This window comes from Pipistrellus kuhlii, unplaced genomic scaffold (genome assembly GCF_014108245.1).
Source record: "Pipistrellus kuhlii isolate mPipKuh1 unplaced genomic scaffold, mPipKuh1.p scaffold_m20_p_18, whole genome shotgun sequence".
Taxonomy (NCBI): domain Eukaryota; kingdom Metazoa; phylum Chordata; class Mammalia; order Chiroptera; family Vespertilionidae; genus Pipistrellus; species Pipistrellus kuhlii.
Genome location: NW_023425493.1, coordinates 21,068,504 through 21,086,425, shown reverse-complemented (window position 1 = coordinate 21,086,425; position 17,922 = coordinate 21,068,504). Strand labels below are relative to the sequence as shown.

Genomic DNA, 17,922 nt, shown 5'->3' with positions numbered 1-17,922 from the left:
TTTATTCAGGGAACTTTGCATTTGGGGGTGCTGTTTATGTTTCTATCACCTGTGCCCTTTTTACGGAAAAGAAATTCTTAATTCAGTGAAAAGTTTCAATCCAGGGGCTTTGGATGGCAGCTTGGAAAAGAGGAGCTTGGAGGGCCCTTTAACCTGTCAACGAGCAGGGAAGGCTTGAACAAGAAGAGGTAGCACCTTGGTTCTGAGACAGACCTGCCTTGAAGGGGCACGAGGGAGTAGTTGACTTCAGCCCCACAAAAGAGATGAGGTGTCCTCCAGTTTCTAGTTGGTGAGGACACATTTTAGATTCATGTCTTGGTTGTGAAACCAAGGTTTATTTTTATTTTTTAATCAAAAGCTTTTCTGATTAATGTGCTCATTGTAGGCACATTAATTGTAAGATTAATCTTACAATTGTAAGATTGAAAAGGGAAAAAAGCCACTGGTGACAACTGGTGTGTTGGATCCAGTGTCCTGCTTTGTCGTTTAGAGCAAGTGGTGGGGGAGGTCCCTGGGTGGGGACGGAGGACTTTCCATCACCTCTCAGGGTTAGGGAGTGGGCTCTGGGGACTGGGCAGGTGCTCTGAGATTGCAGGCAGACATGAGTCTAGGGATAAGGGGCTAGTTCCCACTTGCCCCATAAAGGGGCACAGCCACACCCCAGAATGTGGGGCAGAGAGAGAATGCAAAGTCCAGACAGTAAAGAGAGGCACTGTGGGAAGTAGCAGAAAGGATTTGTAACAGCACAGACGCCAGAGCCAGAACAACTGGGGTCAAATCCCAGCTGTCTTATGGAAGAGCTGTGGGCTCTTGGGGGAGTTCCCTCCTCTCTCTGTCAATAGCACACACCTCACAGGCTGTCCTGAGAATTACATTAGATCATATATGTAATGCAGTTAGAACAGTGCCCGTCAAACAGCCCCTTGCACACATCAGGACACTCCCATCCTTTAAGGACATTTTCAAGTATCACCTGCTGAGGCTTGGATGGGGAAGGCAGGAGGACCAGCTGAATTTAGGAGGAGACCTTAGTTCAAGTTCAGACCCAGCTGCTTATTAGCATGGACATCATCTGTTGCCATGCACTTGCGAAATGGGGCAGAGAAGGCCCTCCTCCCAGTTGTAAGGACTACGTTGTGACCATAAGAATGCAAAGTGCTTTGTGAGTGGAGAAGAATAAGAGGTTTAATAGTGAGAGTTCACTACACTTCCTTTATGGGTGGATCTCTGATTACTGGTGGCAGGCGAAGGGGGAAGAACAAACTCCGCTGGAAAAACACCTACGCAAAATCTAAACAGGAACCCGATGTCTTTACTCTGTGCATTTAGTTGGTCCAGGTGGACCAGGGAGATGCATTGTGGTCCTTCTGGTTGCGTTGATAGTGAGGTTTCCTGGCAGGAAACGGGGGGAAAGGCAAGAATGGAGGCAATAAATACTGTCCTTCCAGGGAGGAGGCAACTGAGTTTCTCGGATGGCCCAGTCTCCTCGGCAGAGGCTGCCTGAGGTCATACAGGGGAGAAGGCAGGAAAGTGGCAGCCAGTCGCTCACCTGTGGTGAAGGCGGTGGAGGTGAGGCTGCTCCTCTCGGCATCCTGGGCCGCCTGCAGGAGCACCGTGTAGTCTGTGCTCTCAGACAGGCCCTCCAACCGGATCCACGTGTCCTCTGCGTCCACGATCAGCTCCTGCAGAATGAGCCGGAGGAAGGGCGATGAGAGGGAGGAACCAGCTCGTAACGAGGGGTGTGGGGAAGGGAAGTCAGGATCCCATGAACAGCTAGGTCAGTATTGCAGTGGCCACTGTATCCTCTCCACCCCACAATAAGCAGAGGACAGTGCCTGCCTCCCAGGGGCATGCTGGGGTAAATGTAGGCACCTGGACAGTTGAATAGGTGCTTTTTGGATTGCACTGAGCCTCCTCTTGGACTGAAGAACCCTAGGGACTCCCTGCTCCACATGCAAAAGACAAGCACTGCTCAGTCTGTTCTGCATGTTTCACAGTTCCCGATAGGATTTTACTCTAAAAAAGTCCTCCGCTGCTAACCACATCTGACAGCCTGCGCTTTAGATGGATTGTTTCAACCGATGACATTGTCATCTCTTTGCAGTAGGCTATGTAGCCTTTCTAGTGCTGATCAGGAGGTATAAGAGGCTGCTGAGTTTGGCATCCAGCTCATGTGTGCTCGGCCCTGCTAGTGAAAGGTCCTTCCAGTTCCACGTACTGATAGCGCCTTGGAAGTTTCCAGCGCACTTTGCTTCATCATGTTGGAAGCACAGCCCAGCAAAGTTGCAGAGGCAGGCAGCCCCCCTGTCTGGGGAAGAAGCAGGCACTCAGGGTTAGTGCTTTGCCTTTGAACAGAGCCAGGACTAGCGCCCAGTTCTCTGACTTGCAGACTGTGGCTCCTTCCTCAGCAGCGGGCTGTGCGTCCATCAGGGAGAACCCAGTTTGCTCCTGTGGCCTGCCGGATAGAAACGGTCCTTCCCCCTCAGTCGACGCTCACCTTGCGGCTTCCGTCAGTGGATTTGTAGGTCAGGACGTACTTCTCGACCTCGGCTCTGGGCGGCTGCCAGGAGATCAGGGCACTCTGTCTGGTGACCTCGCTGGCGGTCAGGTTTGCAGGAGGGTCCAGCACTGCAAAGAGGAGAAAATGCCCATTTGGTTCCAGGCACATGTATCTGTTTGCCCCCCTGTGTGGTTTCTGGGCTGCTCACATGCTGATCCCAAGTTCTCGCTTGGACAGTAGCAGGAAGGGCCCGCTGGTCACAAGGTGATCCTTTAGGGTCATAAGCATTCTGATAGCTATCATCTTCCAATCTGACCCTCTGTCTGAATTCATGACCTTCCTGCACCTGCTTGTCTGTGGTTTACTCTTGAACTTATAACACTCTCACATCTATACCTTTGTCTACTGTTCCCCTGGCCACGACTATATCTAGAAACTCTCTCCCCAACATCAAGCCCTTTAATGTCCTGCAGACTCTCTGGCCAGATGCGTTTCCAGGACTGGCCCCTCTGGGCCTGGTTTTACTGCTGTCACCAGACCTAAGTCAGAACAGAAAGTAGACGTGTGTCTGCTGACTCCGCGGACTTTCTCCTGCGTTTGGGCTGCAGTCAACTAAAGTAAGGACAGCGCATCGCTGCTTTAAAAGCTCTAGAGTCTAGACTAATCCAGCCCACCACAGAGACTGAGCGTCCTCAGCACCCACAGCAGCCTCCGGGACACTGGCCACGTGGCTGACCAGGCACTCACGCGTGGAGAAGTTGGTGCTGATGGTGCCGCTGGTGAGAGGCCCACTGGTGGCGTGCATGCTGATGGTGTAGTGGGTGCGAGGGAGCAGGTCGGTGAGCTGGAACTCCTCACTGCCTCCATCAACCAGGATGGTCTCTCCAGCAACTAAAACCAGATGGACATGGACAGGGATTGAATAAAGTTCTCCCAAGTCTATAGGCATTTCGCCAGGATTCCATATTGAAGGATTTTTTTTTTTTGGGGGGGGGGAATCATTAAGAGGTTATTTAGTTTGATATTTTATTCCATATAAGCATATCCCCTGAAGATTTTTTTTTACACCTTAATTGAGAAAAATATTCCTTATTTGGAAGCTGAATTGTCTATTTTTGTAACTGCTACTCAAGACTCCGGAGTTACAAAGAGTAAGCCGAACTCTTTGTCTGCATGACCCCATCTTCCCCCCCATTCATTACGTGAATGAGAATTCTGAAACTGCCACAGTGCTGGCTTCCTTTCTCTAGACAGATAAGTTTACCAGTGACCCTGCTAAAATAAAAAACTCAGGAGAGAAATGATTGAGCTGTACTAACCAATAGGATCAATGTTAGCTTTTATTTGTGCCAATTTTGTGAATCTATTAGGCTTTGAGACAGTCTAGTAAGGTCGTCACAAGCAGAGTATTACTAATCAAAGACCTTATTTATAAAGCCTCCAACACAGCATTGGGTAGTGGATTTTGTGCATTGATTTCTATTGCCGTTTGCCTTGCTGCGTGAGTTTCAGACCATTGTTTCAGTTCGTTAAAATATATTGAGTTTGGATTTTACCCATCAGTTTTGTTTTATATGCAAATTTGGTAAGCTTACCTTCTCTGTATCCGTTCAAGCTGTTGATAAAACTGTTCATTAGACCAGGGCCAGGCCCCCTCTTGAGTCATTCAACATTGAACTAAGTTCACTAGGCACTTGTTCATACTAGGTAAGTGGGACCTGAGGTTGCAAGTTTCCTGTGGCCTAAAGGCATGCAAACAAGTTAAAATCTAAACGAACTCTTTGGAAGAGCGTACAAATGCAACACCTGCCATCGGTCAGAGCCCCAGCCACACAAACTGGCAGCTCAGACTCTCTGTGGTCTCTCCTATCTCTGCCAATGCACAGGCTGCTCTTGTTCTTGTAGTTCCCTCTTTCCTCCTCTTCTCTTTCTTTATCTAAGATCTGCCTCCTTTCTTCCCCTCAACACCGGGATCCCAGTAAGTGACCATGATGTGGCCCAAGCTGTTTTGTACTTGCTTGTGATGTGACACTGCTCACCTGTCTGCACCATCACTAGGTGTGGGTTCTATGAATCTGTGTGTTTTATCTCTGAATCGTTATAGCCTAGTAGGGGGATGGTACATGGAACGGCATCAAAAGGATTTATTGAATGAAAGAACACTAACTGTTGCGATGGAGTTGTACTTTTGTACCTGTGAGTCGGTGCATCTGACTCTCTTAGGGGAATAACGGAAGCTTTGATAAAGGGATGGTGGTGAAGGATGGGTTTACTGGGCAGACAAATGGGGAGAGAATTTCCTGGTGGAGGAAGCAGCATGTACAAATGCTCAGTGGCTTGAGAAGGCATGGTGAGAGGTAAGAAATGCAGGATCTTGAAGGGCAAGGAGACATGGGAGGAATTGAAACGGACTGTGAGTATGTGCAGAGGGGTTAGATGTAGCCACAGGAAAGCTGTTCATTCTCTGAGGAGGGACATTAAATCAGCTACAGTTCTACGCTATTCTGTATATGACCCATAGTGTATTGTCCATCTAAGTGATAAGTGGGTTTTTCTTATGCTTTGCTGAAGTTGGTAGAAGATTTGCCAATAAAAAAACAAGGACATAAAGTAGTTTTGGAAAAACACATTCTTATGGAACCTGTGCTGGTATGGAAGTTATCATTAATTATTTTTCCCTTTTGTTTAATAGTCTGTTTTGGTTTTTGCTTTTCCAAGTTTTGACAATCAGTTTACCAGTATTTCTTTGTAGCTTACTTGGCTTTCCCATAATTTTCTTAAAATTTATTTATTTTCACTTGCATTTATGGGAAGTGACATTGGTTAACAAAATAATACAGGTTTCAAGTGTACAACTCTAAAATATGTCATCTGTATATTGCATCGTGTGTTCACTACCCAAAGTCAAGACTTCTGTGACCATTTATCTCTCTTTTACCCTCACTTTCTGGCAATCATCATACTGTTGTCTGTGTCTGTTAATTTTTAATTTCTCTTAATTTTGAAAATTAAGACATCTGCCTGACTTCTGATATCTTTGTTTTCTGGATTCCTGAAGATAACCCACAACAATTCTGTGATCGCATATGTAATATAGGCAGGGAAATAATTTCTGTAGGCCTAGAGACCTGGACTATTCAACGCTATTTTGGTGTGGGCTTCACTATTCAAATAGCACAAACAGCATAAGGTGAATAAGCATGGTGAAGAAGACACTGAAACTCTGATTTTGGGCTGCTCGTGGGTAGAGAAGGCCAAAGCAACAAAAGAGTTTATTAGTTCTTGGTCCTTTGTCACTGTTATGTATTACCTGCTCTGAGCACGGTCCTATAACTAGTGTTTTTCTTGCTCTTATCTAGAAAAGTCTGCTTTCTTGCTCATAGCATTTTGAGACAAGTTTTAGCTAAATTCTGAGTTTATCTTCCTAATGCGATTTCTCCAATTTTGTATTTGTCCTTGGTTATGTGCCCTTATTGCACCTTTCAGATCCTGCTCTCTCAATTCCCATAGTTGATTGTTTGGGGACAGGAAAATCTCTAATTTGTACCTCAGATTAACATTTGCCTTTAAAAAAAAACTTTCATACTATATTCTGCCCCAATCCCCGCCATGCCCACCTGTCTGAGGTGCAGACCTGCACACACCCACCTGCAAAACGTGTGAGGACAATGATGTAGCTCTCCACTTCGCCCACAGGCGCCTTCCACTGCAGCAGGGCGCCCGTCGGAGTGATGTTGGTAGCAATCAGATCCACAGGGTGGTCCATGGCTGCAACAGAATAGAACAGTTAGGGAAAGAAGGAGCAACTACAGGCTGGTCCCATGAATGGTCCCCTGTAGTTTTCACCCACAGGGTCTCCCATACTGTCACCCACAATGCACCTCTGCTACTGTGCCTTACAAAACAGTGAAGTGAGTGGAGACCGGGCCCCTTTCTCCCTTCCTGGTTCATTCCATCAGCCCCTTCCTCTTCTCTCCATCTTCCTTTCTCCCAAGTACCCAATTTCCCCCAGATCTTCCTCTGAAATAATTAAGTGACTTAAGTGCAGGGTGCTGTGGGGGTCCCAATGTATAGCTGTGTGTCTTAGGCATTTCAAGCTAAATGGCAAAACTGAGAACATACAAAAATTGTTCTACCTCTTTAGTGAAGAGGAGAATATGCTTCTCAGGCTATTTGTACTTTCACAGATGTAAGAGCTTGGCTTGTGACGTAATCCCTGTTGAGTGAGGTGGGAGGTCCAAGGAGGCAGACTATCTCCAGCTCCTAAACTTGGTAGGGTCTCAGTAAATACTGTGCAGTGACTGAGTGGGAGTGAGGTTACTTCTAAAGTCCTACCTGACTATAGTATTCTTGCTTTTCTACTCAAAGACTCACTCTGTACTCGGTTTTGCTATCCTTTTTGTGACAGAGAGACAAGGAGATTCTTCCAAGAGTGCCTGTCAGGGAACCAGGTCTCTGTTATAAGACCACGCTCCTATTCTAACTTGTCTATACTCTACTTCTCCTTCCCCCAAACTTGGGATATATTTTAGAAATGGATGTTTTTACAATTCTAGTAGTTTAGATATAAACTCAAACTTAATGTCATGTAATTTACTTTTGAGGACTATGATGTCCTGATCTCTAATCGAAGGTTTTTATTGTTTGCCTGTCCCTTGTTTAAAGCAATAGCAGAGAAAATATTTTTATAATTTTAACATCTGAATTTATCCCTAATCTGGGCCTTCAGTGACTTCTTCAAATGGAACTTTATGCGAATGAAAGAAAAGTCTTATGACACTGATCAGTTTGATCTCACTGAGCTTAAGAGACCCTGAAGGAATACTTATTTCCAAAACTTGTAAAATCATAGACATCGTGTTAAAACAACAAATGACAACAAAATAAGACATTTCTGTGAGCAATCTGGGTATTGGAAGTTTGCAAATAGTGCTGCCTGAACTTGAAGGAGGGTGGTTTGGGTTGGTGCACTGTTTAGAAATACTTGCTGAGGAATGGGTTTTTACTCAAGTTCCTGCTCTCTTTTACGTTGGGGGTTGAAGACTCTTGAAATCCATTTAGTTGTCCTCAGTGAGAAGGAGGCTACTTTCTATATCATGAATTTCTAAGACTTTCAGGAAGGTGTGAAGGCGGCTTCTATTGACCCATTGGGTATCATTTCAGGTCAATATTGCTTGATATTTTATTGGAGATGAAGGCATATTGTCACAGATAATTCAGTGGAAGGGGTAAGACTGAACCCCAAACATGGCTGGGTTTTCTGCAGTCACAGGCCTGGAAGGAGACCAGGGGAGATAGGATATTGTGGGATGTCTCCAGAAGAGTGATTAAGTTTCCAAAGGGATGCTACTCTGGCCATGACCTTAGAGGCGCTGTTTCTGTACTTGTTCGAGTATCTGTAGGAGCAGTGAGGAACTCGTTACATTCCCTCTCTCAGGAAATACCGTTCTCTGAGGGAAATCCAGGTATTTCCCTAAGGATGCTTTCCCATGGGCTGGGGGAATGAAAGCTTAACTGGGGGGGTCAGGTTATTAGGCTTAGGGACAGAAAGCTTTGGCTGTCCCCAGTGGTGACTTCTACAGCAAGTCTGTCCTATCTGCAAGGTGGGCTGGCTGAGGGGCAGAGGAGGCCACCACCTTCTTCCTCCATCCCTGGAGCAGAAAGCAAGAGCCATGGCAGCTCCTTGGTGGTTGTGGCCATATTTGATGAGGGGTTCCATGACCCCACAGGTTGTTACTGGAATGACAACCTTTTCCTTCTCTGAGGTGCAATTTTCTTGAGTTGTTTAAAAAATTAGATGACATTTAAAACTGTTCTGAAATTCTCTTCCATTGAGACTCTCTGAGAGGACACATTTCAAATAGGAAGTTCCTGACCTAGACCTGCACGACCCCCAGGGGGTCAGGAGGAGAGAGAAGTTGCAAATTGCTTTGTGTGACACAGAAGTCAGAGGGGCGCCCAGGAATGGAACCTCTGAATCAGCCAGAACACCTTCACGCTTTGCCGCAGGTTCTGACTTGGCCCACACCAGAGAGACAGGCCTATCTATGTGTACAGGGGTGCGGACACACCTACCTGTGTGCATCAGAGTGCAGACACGCTCACTCTCCTCCCTGCCCCGCACGCTGGTAAGGCTGATTTCATATTCGGTAGCTGGGAACATCTTGGTGATGGTGAATTCTGTCACAGTGTTGGGTACCACTGAGCTGTCCAGCCGCCCCACTAAGAAAGAGCAGAAGTCACTTAACACAGTTCACAGTACAATCTACATAGGAGCTCCCGGCAGCACTTGGTCAGGAAGCACCAATGGGTGCAAGGCTCAGCACTCAGTGGGAGACAAGGTTCATGGACTGGGAATGTTGGAGCTTAGAGACCCTGTATGCTAGCTCCACCCCCTCACTTTATAGGCTCCTGGGAGCAAAGGAAAAAGAACTATTAGGTGGTTTTCTAGCATGCTGGTCTTTGTAAAGGCAGTATAGAGGGACTGGCCGCAAAGGGTGGTTCCTGCAGACCTGGAACACAACCCCATCCTCTTCTGGGAAGTGAGTGTGTCCTCTGCTGAGGCCACTTGCACCAGTGAGAACTGGCAGGATATAAGCGAGGTCTGAGCCAACTTCCTCTGACTCATAGCTTGGCCAGAGAAGCAGAAATAGGGCCACTGTCACTGTGGTTCCCTCCGAGCCCCCATCTGGTTCTGTTGAGTCTTCACGCGTCTTCCGGGGCTCTATTCTCAGACTTCGCACTCTTAGGAGTGCACATGACCCGGCTCCTGGCAGATTTTCTCAGAGCTCTTTGTGCCTCGCTGCACTGCCTGGGGAACAGGGAGCAGTTGCTCTGCTGGTGAAGGGCGTGCTTTCTGGATGAGTACAATCCCGCCTTTAGGAAAGGAGCTGGAGTGCAGGGTCCAGGGCTGCTCCTCACCCACCCACTCTTGGTTCTGATGCCACAGAGAGGAGGAAAATGCAAGCCAGGTGATCGCCTCTGGGACACGCTACTTCTCCCAGAACCAAATCCCACTTGTCTCTGAGAAATGGAATGGCTTTATTACCTTGGGTTGGCCGATACGATACTCGGTAGTAATCAAAAGATGCGACAGGAGGGCTCCAGGAGACCACAACTGAGTCCTTGGTCACATTGCTAATTGTGATGTCTTTGGGGGGATCAATTCCTACAAGGAAGTGGGTGGTTGTGGGAAAAAGAAAGCACAGTGTGAAAAAGGAGTTCCTCTCCCTGGTTATATGAGGACCAAGAGCTAATGGTGTCCCAAATGTACTGAGTGCTGGGCATCCTTAACACCATGGTCAGGCTGAAGTCTCACCTGCAGCCTCATGGGTGTGGCCAAAGCCACATTCGTGGAGGGTGTTTTAATAACATAAATTCAAGCTGGCAAGGTCTGGGCCTGTGCGGCAACTATTACCTACTTGAAGGCCAACTGGGACGCCTCCTTTAAATTTGTGTGCTTTGTTTTAAACTAGAAGTAACATGGCTATTTTCTCTTGGGCAAACCCAGCTCTGTCAGTCTCTATCCCTTATTTTTTTTTTTTTTAGTAGCCAATTTTGATTCAATTTGGAAAAAAATGCCTATTGACTGGAGAGGGATTTCAGAGAAAATCCACTTTCCTAAACTCTATTTCATTTTTATTGTCCACTTCAATGTTTTAACTGCTAGATGGAAACCAGGTGTGTTGAATCCACTTAGTCCAGTTGTGAGCTTTTGTCAGCATGTAGCAAACTACCCAACACACATGTCCTCACCCACGTTCACACTCATATTTGGGAATGATGAGATGAGAATGATCCAATCCATCTCAGAGTGCCTGTGTTTTCCAAACAACATGCAAATCAATCCCATTCTCTGAGTACCAGAGCCCTACATGTTTGAATGCGAGTCCCATCTGATTATGAAGAAGCATCATTTGCATCAAAGAGCAGTTAAGAGATGGCTCTCCAGAATAGAAACAGGCATCTCCTTACTGCAGAAGGTTTTCTTCTTGCAGACAAGCTCTCTCTGGGCTTTCTCCTAGGCTGCAAGCAGGAGGACCTCTGGACCAATCCCATTTAGAAGGTAGGATGGACATTGGGCCCATCTTACCTTCTAAATAGGAGTTTCCCATCTTTACATTCTATGGAAGAAGTGGCTTTTCCACAACAGCTCACAGACCCTCCTTAGCTGAATGAGGCAGTCGCCTGCTCCTTGGGTGTTTCACTTGGTAAATTTTGTTAACTTGTCAAAAGCTGCTGTCAAGTCCTGCAGCCTCACCTGTGGTGATGGAGCCCACGATGGGCTCAGAGGTCACGGTGCCGTGGACGGCCACCAGGTTCACGATGTACTCGGTGGCCGGCTGCAGGCCCATCAGGACAGCGTGCCTCTTGGTGGCATCCAGGGAGACCTCCGTCATCTCTTCCTCTTCATCCCGGGGGCTGTAGTTCAGGATGAGTCTGTCCGCTGGAGGGGATGGGTCACTCCAGGTGATGTTCACGCTGGAGGAGGTCACGTGAGAGAAGTGCAAATGCGAGATGGGGCGGAAGCCTGCAAAGCAGAGAGATGGGCGGTTCTGAAACACAGGTGAGGTAGGGGCCACCTGGCTAGAGGAGCTATCTGACTGAAGGGATCTGCTTTCCCTGCTAATAAGGACCACGCCTCTTCCTGCTGCGCCAGAGGTTCCACCTCCACAGGCTCCAGTCCTGTCCACGCTCCTTTCTCCAAGCCTATACTGAAAAATGACCAGTAGACCAGTATTACATCTGTGAGTTATTCATAATAAGATCCAGGATTTAAAACCTGGAAGGGATTTAACATGATCCCATGGATCTTCTGATCACTCACTGATTTACTGCAGGTGAGGAAAGAGACAGAATCAGCCACTCTGGGCTATGAAATCAGACACACATTTTTTGACATTCAGGTGGCTTTGCTCACCTCTTCCCTTTACTTCAAACCATCCCTTCTTGACGATTTATTAGTGTCTCCTCTACCTGTTCTTTCTCTATATGAAATGGGGCTCTGCAAGAGTCGGTTGCCTGGGTGACCTGCTCACACTAAGACCCGTGGATCCCGGAGTGCAGCTGGGCTGCTGCTGCCCTGGTACCTGTGAAGGCATCCACGGTGGACTCCAAGCTCTGCTGCCGACCCCTCTCAGCGGTGATGGAAACGATGTACTCTGCCCCGGGCTCTAGGTCGGTCAGTGTGAAGCCGGTCTTTTCCTTGGGCACAGTGACTTCTGAGGCGATCCCGGAGGATGGGGTAAAGGTAATTCGATAGTGGTCAATGGGGCCACTGGCCTTGGTCCACATGAGGGAGATGGAGGTCTCAGAGGAGGCTGTCACCATGAGGTCTCTCGGACTGTCAAGTTCTGAGGATAAATATTAGGAGCCGATTTCACAATGGAGGGCCATTATTTGTTTTAATCATCCCAACCCTGCTGTGCACTCTACACTATCAGCAGGCCTGCTGACCATGAGGATAGCTTGTCCTTGCTGACACTTAGCTCACATTTTGTTAGACACCTTCCCCTTGAAAGATGGCTGGGGGCTTGGCAAACAGATTGAAGAAGGGCATTATCAGCTGGCTGCTGATTTTCAAGCTCCATAAATTCATCATCTCTCAGTCTTTCTTAGTAAGCTGATCAGGGCAAAACAAGAGCCTCAGATAGGGCTGTACCATTCCTGGCAACAGTGGCCATCTCTGTTCCTGAGGCCATTTTGACAGACATGGCGATGGGTGTGCAAGTAATTAGATCTGAGGCCTCCTGGTGACCCATGGGCTCTCTAGAGAGGTTGTCTATGCCCAGCCTACGGTTTGTACCTAAGGTACTAAATTATAAGGTGACCAGATCATCCCGCTTTTGGCAGGACAGTCCAGATTTTTAACAATTTTTCCCGCGTCTCACGGCATTTAAAAAAAAGTCCCGATTTTTGGAAAGATTGGAAAGATTCTTTCCAAAAATTGGGACTTTTTAAAAATGCTGCGGGACGCGGGAAAAATTGTTAAAAATCTGGACTGTCCTGCCAAAAGTGGGAAGATCTGGTCACCTTATACTAGAAGGACTCTGAAATTTACCTGGGACTTGGAAGTAAAAGTGCTGGGTTGAGAATAGTAAGGATCTCGTATGGACTTTTCCATTGTCCTTAGATTTCATGGGTTATTTCAAAGTCTAGACCTTCACCCCTCAGGTCTTTCTGAGGGCTCCTGTAGTACATTAAGGGATCCCACATTCTGCCTGCTGTGGGGTGGTCCAGAAGAAATATGACCTGCTGTGGTGCTGACTTATTTGGAATTTTCCACCTCTGCCCTTCCACCGCTCCTTAGACTACGGAGGGCCATGCACAGACCTGTACTCCGTCCTGGATGTCAGGGGGAGGCACAGGGGATCTAAGAGTTTCAGGAGGTGGTTGTTTTAGGCTGACAGCTGTTGCCCAGGGACCTGCTCATGGGGGAGCATTGCCTCTCACCAATCTTTGCCAGGACAAACCTCGTGGCCCCTCGGGATTACAGGGGCCTGGTCTTATTCTGTACCAATTCCTACTCACCAGTCCTGGCGTTCATGGTAGCTGGTATGCTTTGCAGTGTGTCCATGACAGCAGATATTCCAAATCCGTACTCAGTGCCAGGTATCAGATCTATTGATAGATGTAGAAACAAATGTTATTCTGTGTGTGTGTCAAGGGTGGGGAGGAAGGATGAAAAAGAGGGAAGTCAATCATCTTAGACTCCTGTTCAGATCTTGTGCTTAGTCCTTCCTGAACTCTCCCTAATTTTACCTATCAGGAAATCCCAATTGCACCTCTTGGGAGAACCAAGCCAAGTCGACAGGATGGACTGACTGGTCAGTGCAGAGCTTCCTTCTTGCTGTCGGTCTCCTTGGAGGAAAGGCTCCCCTTGTCAGTGAGCGGGGGGGTGTGCTCTCCTGTGGAAGGTCTCTCCGTGGAACTTAGAGTCTCAGGTTGATGACAACTGGTGAAGGGCTTTCTTGCTTAACCTGTGGAATGCGGGAGTGTGTCCTCTATAGGGACTGTGGACATAGTCCTTTAAAGTTTTTTTGGCTGTTGTACATGAGGTTTGTATAGTGACTGAGGCTACAGGGGGTCTTCTGGTGTGTTCTAGTGAGTGACAATTGGGGAGTCTTTCTCTCTGACTGTCATTAGGGCTGTCAGGCCTCTAATGCAGGGGCACACAGGAGCTGATGTGGATTCCCTCCCAAAGTTGATAATTCAGGATCCAGGATATAGATCCAATCCTAGGATGATATCTGGGGACCTGGGAAGATAGAAAAAAATTACAAAAACTGCCCAACTAAAGGGTGTAAACCTCTCTGGGGAAATCCTTTGGGGGTTCAATACAAAGGATCACAGGGGAGTCTCCCAGGACACCTGGAATCATCTGGGATCTCTATTCTCTCCCACATTGATTCCAGACTAACTGGTTTGACTGGTATATTAATTTCCTATGGCTACTCTAACAGATTACCACACCCCATTGGCCAGAACAATACAAGTCATTGTTTTACAGCTCACCAGGTCTGCATTCCTTCCACCAGAGGCTCTAGGGGAGAGTCCATGGCTTTGCCTTTTCCAGCTGCTAGAGGCTGCCTGCAAATGCTTCACATCCACAAATGCTCTCCTGTCATGTAAGGTGACATCGTCACAGATACCAGGAATTAGAATGTAGACATCTTTGGGGGCCATCAAACTCACCCTCATTGATAAGGCCTGGGATTGTAGAAAAAATGCAGCAAGATCACTTTATCACCCGTGGGCCCCCTTGGTCAGTTTCAGTCCTTGTGGGCCCCCAGAGCCCTGGCTGGTGACCGTGCTCTTCTGCATTTACGGAACATTCGTTCTCTTCAGAACGCTTGCATGTGGTGATCCTCACCACCACCTTGCAACAATGGGGGGGATGAAGAGCCTTTCGTTTCCAGGGGCTTCCGTGACAAATGGACATACACTGGGTGGCTTAAAACAACATAAATGTGCTCTATCAGTGTTCAGTGTTCTGGAGGCTAGAGGGCCAAAATCAAGGTGTTTGCAGGGCCACGCTCCTTCCAAAGGCTCTGTGTGGAGACTCCTCCCCAGCTTCTTCCTAGCTCTGGCGATGGCCAGCGGTCCTTGGCTCCCTGAGCATCCCTGATGTGTCAGAATGATTTTGAGGTGATGCTTCCTTAACAAATGGCCTGGTTTGTGGAAGGAGAGTGCCGTGGGCAGTCAGAGGGTCTGCACCCACCCCCGTGTGGCTTCAGTGCAGGCTGAGCAATAAATCCCACATGTTCAGTGGGGCAGAGCCCACCCGGCCTTGCTGACTAGGCTCGCCTGCAGGACTGCCTGGCCTCTTCTATTCCCTTCTTCAGCCAACCCCACTCATTTCCTAATTCTGAGTTCTTTCTTGGAAGTGTCAACACCAGTAGTGGTGAACTCGGAAGTCAGACAGAGTTTGAGGTCTGCCAAACTTCCTTCAATATTTGGGTCTGCCACTCTCTACCTGGGCATTTTGACTCCTTAATTTTATGTCTTTGCCAGTTTCTGTAGAAGTGAGCGAATAACAATGTCTATCTCAGAGGGTCACTGTGGGGATGAAGGGAGCTGATGTGGATGCAGTGCAGTGTGTGGCTCATAGTGACAGTAGCCAACATTCTTGTTACCTTCCTTGGAGAACTGTTCCCGGATTCTGGGTCCTTTCTTCTCTCAGTGTGCTCCCCAGCACACCTGTTGTTGGCTTGCTGATGAAACCAGAGATTCGGGGAGCCCAGGCGGCAGTGAGGCCCTGGCTAGATTGATGGGGTGATTGCAATGCCCCAGACCTCTTCGAAGCACACATTTATCTCTGTCACGCGTCCCAGGCACAACCTTGGTTGGAGAAATTAGATTACCTTTGGGACATAAACTACTTTTCCCAGGCAACTGATTGAGACCTTCAATTGCCTATAATGAAGTTGAAATTCTCCGACGCAGATGAAGGGTGACAGGTCGAGGAAGTAAGACAGAAATTACATGCTGCCAAGCGGATCTAACATGCAATGTTTTCATCCGAGTTTCTTATTTATGAAGCTTAAATGAAATGTTCAATAATTCACAATGGAGTCGTTGTCTTCCAGAAAACCGTGGAGCAGAATTTCAAGTGCTCTCTTTCCTGGCCTCCTGTCTGGGGAGTCTGGGTGCGGGGAAGCGGGGCTGGCTTGGTAGGTCCCCACCTGCTGCTTTCTTTTCATTGCCGGCAGCTTTCTTCCTTTGTGGAAGTGAGCGCTGCTCTTTGCCAGCAGGTAAAGTGCAGTTCTGCCCGAGAAGGAAATGTCTATCTGCAGCGCATCCAGTGCATTTATACATCCGCACTCCGGGGGCTCCGAGGGGTTTCTCACGTCTTCCAGAGCTCATGGCTCTCCATCAATGCTCCCTTTCTCTCTCCATCCGACTCCTGAAAGTGGTAGCTAGCAGTGGCTCTGTTCCCTTTCTTACCAATAGCTCAGAAAGTGCGCCCCGCAGGAAATGGCCAGCCTCTGTCTCTTTCAGAGCCTCCTTTGTTCAGCGTGGAGGGTGAAGCTGTTCTCAGCTCTCCTCTGAACCCAAACCTGCTCTGCTCTGAACTCCGGCAGCACACAGTGCACTCTCACCCACCAGATGCTATTGAGAGGCTCCTGTGTGCCAGGCACACGGCTGTGGACAGGGCACAGGGGTGAGCTGAATGGATACCACCTTTGCCCTTTATGAGATTTAAAAAAATCTGGTGAAGGAAACTAATTACTTCTTAATCACATATACTTTGCCAAGCACTGGGATGCAAGCAATAGTGATCTAGAAAAATAAGGAAGGAGAAAGGGAGGGACAGAAGGAGGGATAAACACTGAAGGGGAGTTTTTCAGTGTCTAATGGTCAAGAACACTATTATGAACTAGTTTGTTAGAGAGTCGCACATGGCATCTCCTTGAATTCCTCGCAGCTCTGCTGGGAGGGCATTGGTGATGAGCAAAGCACTCAGAGGGAGTGGGGTCTCCTGCCTGCAGCCCTGATTATTTTTTGATGAGGGGATAGGGAGGGTGGGAACAGGGAGAATTAAAGTTCCCAGGGAGGGATTGTTGCAGGTAACCTGGAGTGCCCTTCCCACCCCGGCCAGGGTCTTATTTTTATAAATGCAAATGACTGTGTTTAGAACCATAAAAAAGGAGCTTCTCCCTCATTTTGCCCCCTACCTCCACCAAGGTCCTCCCTTGTGCTCCCCCAGAAGGCAGCTGGAGAGCCAACAGTCCTTGCAACTTGCATCTCAGCACAGACATAAGTTTCCTTATGTCCCTATAAACTCTTCTTAAGTCACACAAAGCCATGTGCCTTTATAAATCTCCCAGCTGCAAACTCCCCGGGATAATTGTGAGTAATATATGTGTGTAGGCTAATTTCATCAGCCCAACTCTAATAAAAACATCGACTATGCAAGCCCTCTCTAGTTAATAATTTTTCCTTTCCTTATAAATCTGCAGCACTGATGTGCTCACTGTCCCTCCCATCCTTCTTTAGTAGGAGCATCACAGAGCGGGAGGCTTTTGGTGAGGACTTGGAACTGCCTTGGAGTCTGTGCCCCTTGCTGGCTTTGTGAACCTGGGCAAGTTTCCAAGTGCTCCGAGACTCAGTTTCCACATCCATAAAATGGGGATGCTGACATGCCTCAGGAGGTGTTCTGAAGATGAAGTGAGCTGACCTACGCGAAGGTGACTGGAATAACACTGATGGCCAATGAAGGCAGAATCTTTTCTCCCCTGGTAGAGGGAATTGGTGACTGGGATGTGACTGTGCTCTCCTCTCTATCGCTCATGATTCTGTGGTGCATCCGCCATCCTAACAACTAGCCGCCATCCTTGGAAATTGCTAATTGCCAAGTCAGCCTGAGGTGTAGGCAGGGATGGGCTGCGCTGTGACTCAGCTCCCTGCTGCATCATTTCAGCTTTTTGGTTTAGCTTAGTTTTTGTGAATGTCTCCTGCTCTCAGTAAAAGCCCTTCTGGCAGCTGGTCTGTTCCCGCTACATCTAATTCACCCCCATTAACCTGCTTGGTCAGCGTCTCCTGGCTGTGTTTTCAGAAGCGCGTCTGCCTGGAAAGAGCATTTATTTTATTTGCTTTAACCAGCCTCATTGGGCAAGGCGGCTGCGATTTCAGCTCAGGAGGGAACAGCTTTGCTTCCACTGCCCTTGTTTACTGTACCTCCCGTCTGCTGAGATGGCCAGGGCTCCGGTAGGAAGCCAAGGCATACTGACAGGGGCTGTGCAGGAGCGTCGGCAGCCCTCGTCTGAGGCTGCTGTGCACGTCGCATGTAAAACGTGCCCCGCGCTCCTGTCATCTACCTGTCAGTGGAGTCCACCAGGCGGCTCTTCTGGGTGGGTGTGTCTGAAGCCCGGGAGGAGCGCTGGCTGGGACCCTGTCTAGGGACAGGGAATGGTCCCAGC

At 48.1% G+C, this 17,922-nt stretch overlaps 1 protein-coding gene across 1 annotated transcript in view; it reads right to left on the bottom strand.

The window, feature by feature from the left end:
• Positions 1 to 17,922, bottom strand: part of TNR (tenascin R) — a 56,054-nt gene that overhangs the window by 13,321 nt on the left and 24,811 nt on the right. Inside the window, exons 8-16 of the mRNA XM_036442673.2 lie at positions 13,031 to 13,120; positions 11,590 to 11,853; positions 10,761 to 11,030; positions 9,549 to 9,668; positions 8,576 to 8,722; positions 6,149 to 6,268; positions 3,248 to 3,391; positions 2,498 to 2,628; positions 1,550 to 1,682 (exon numbers count right to left, since the gene is read on the bottom strand). Coding sequence (XP_036298566.1) covers positions 1,550 to 1,682; positions 2,498 to 2,628; positions 3,248 to 3,391; positions 6,149 to 6,268; positions 8,576 to 8,722; positions 9,549 to 9,668; positions 10,761 to 11,030; positions 11,590 to 11,853; positions 13,031 to 13,120 — 1,419 coding nt within the window. The remainder of the gene's footprint in view (positions 1 to 1,549; positions 1,683 to 2,497; positions 2,629 to 3,247; positions 3,392 to 6,148; positions 6,269 to 8,575; positions 8,723 to 9,548; positions 9,669 to 10,760; positions 11,031 to 11,589; positions 11,854 to 13,030; positions 13,121 to 17,922) is intronic.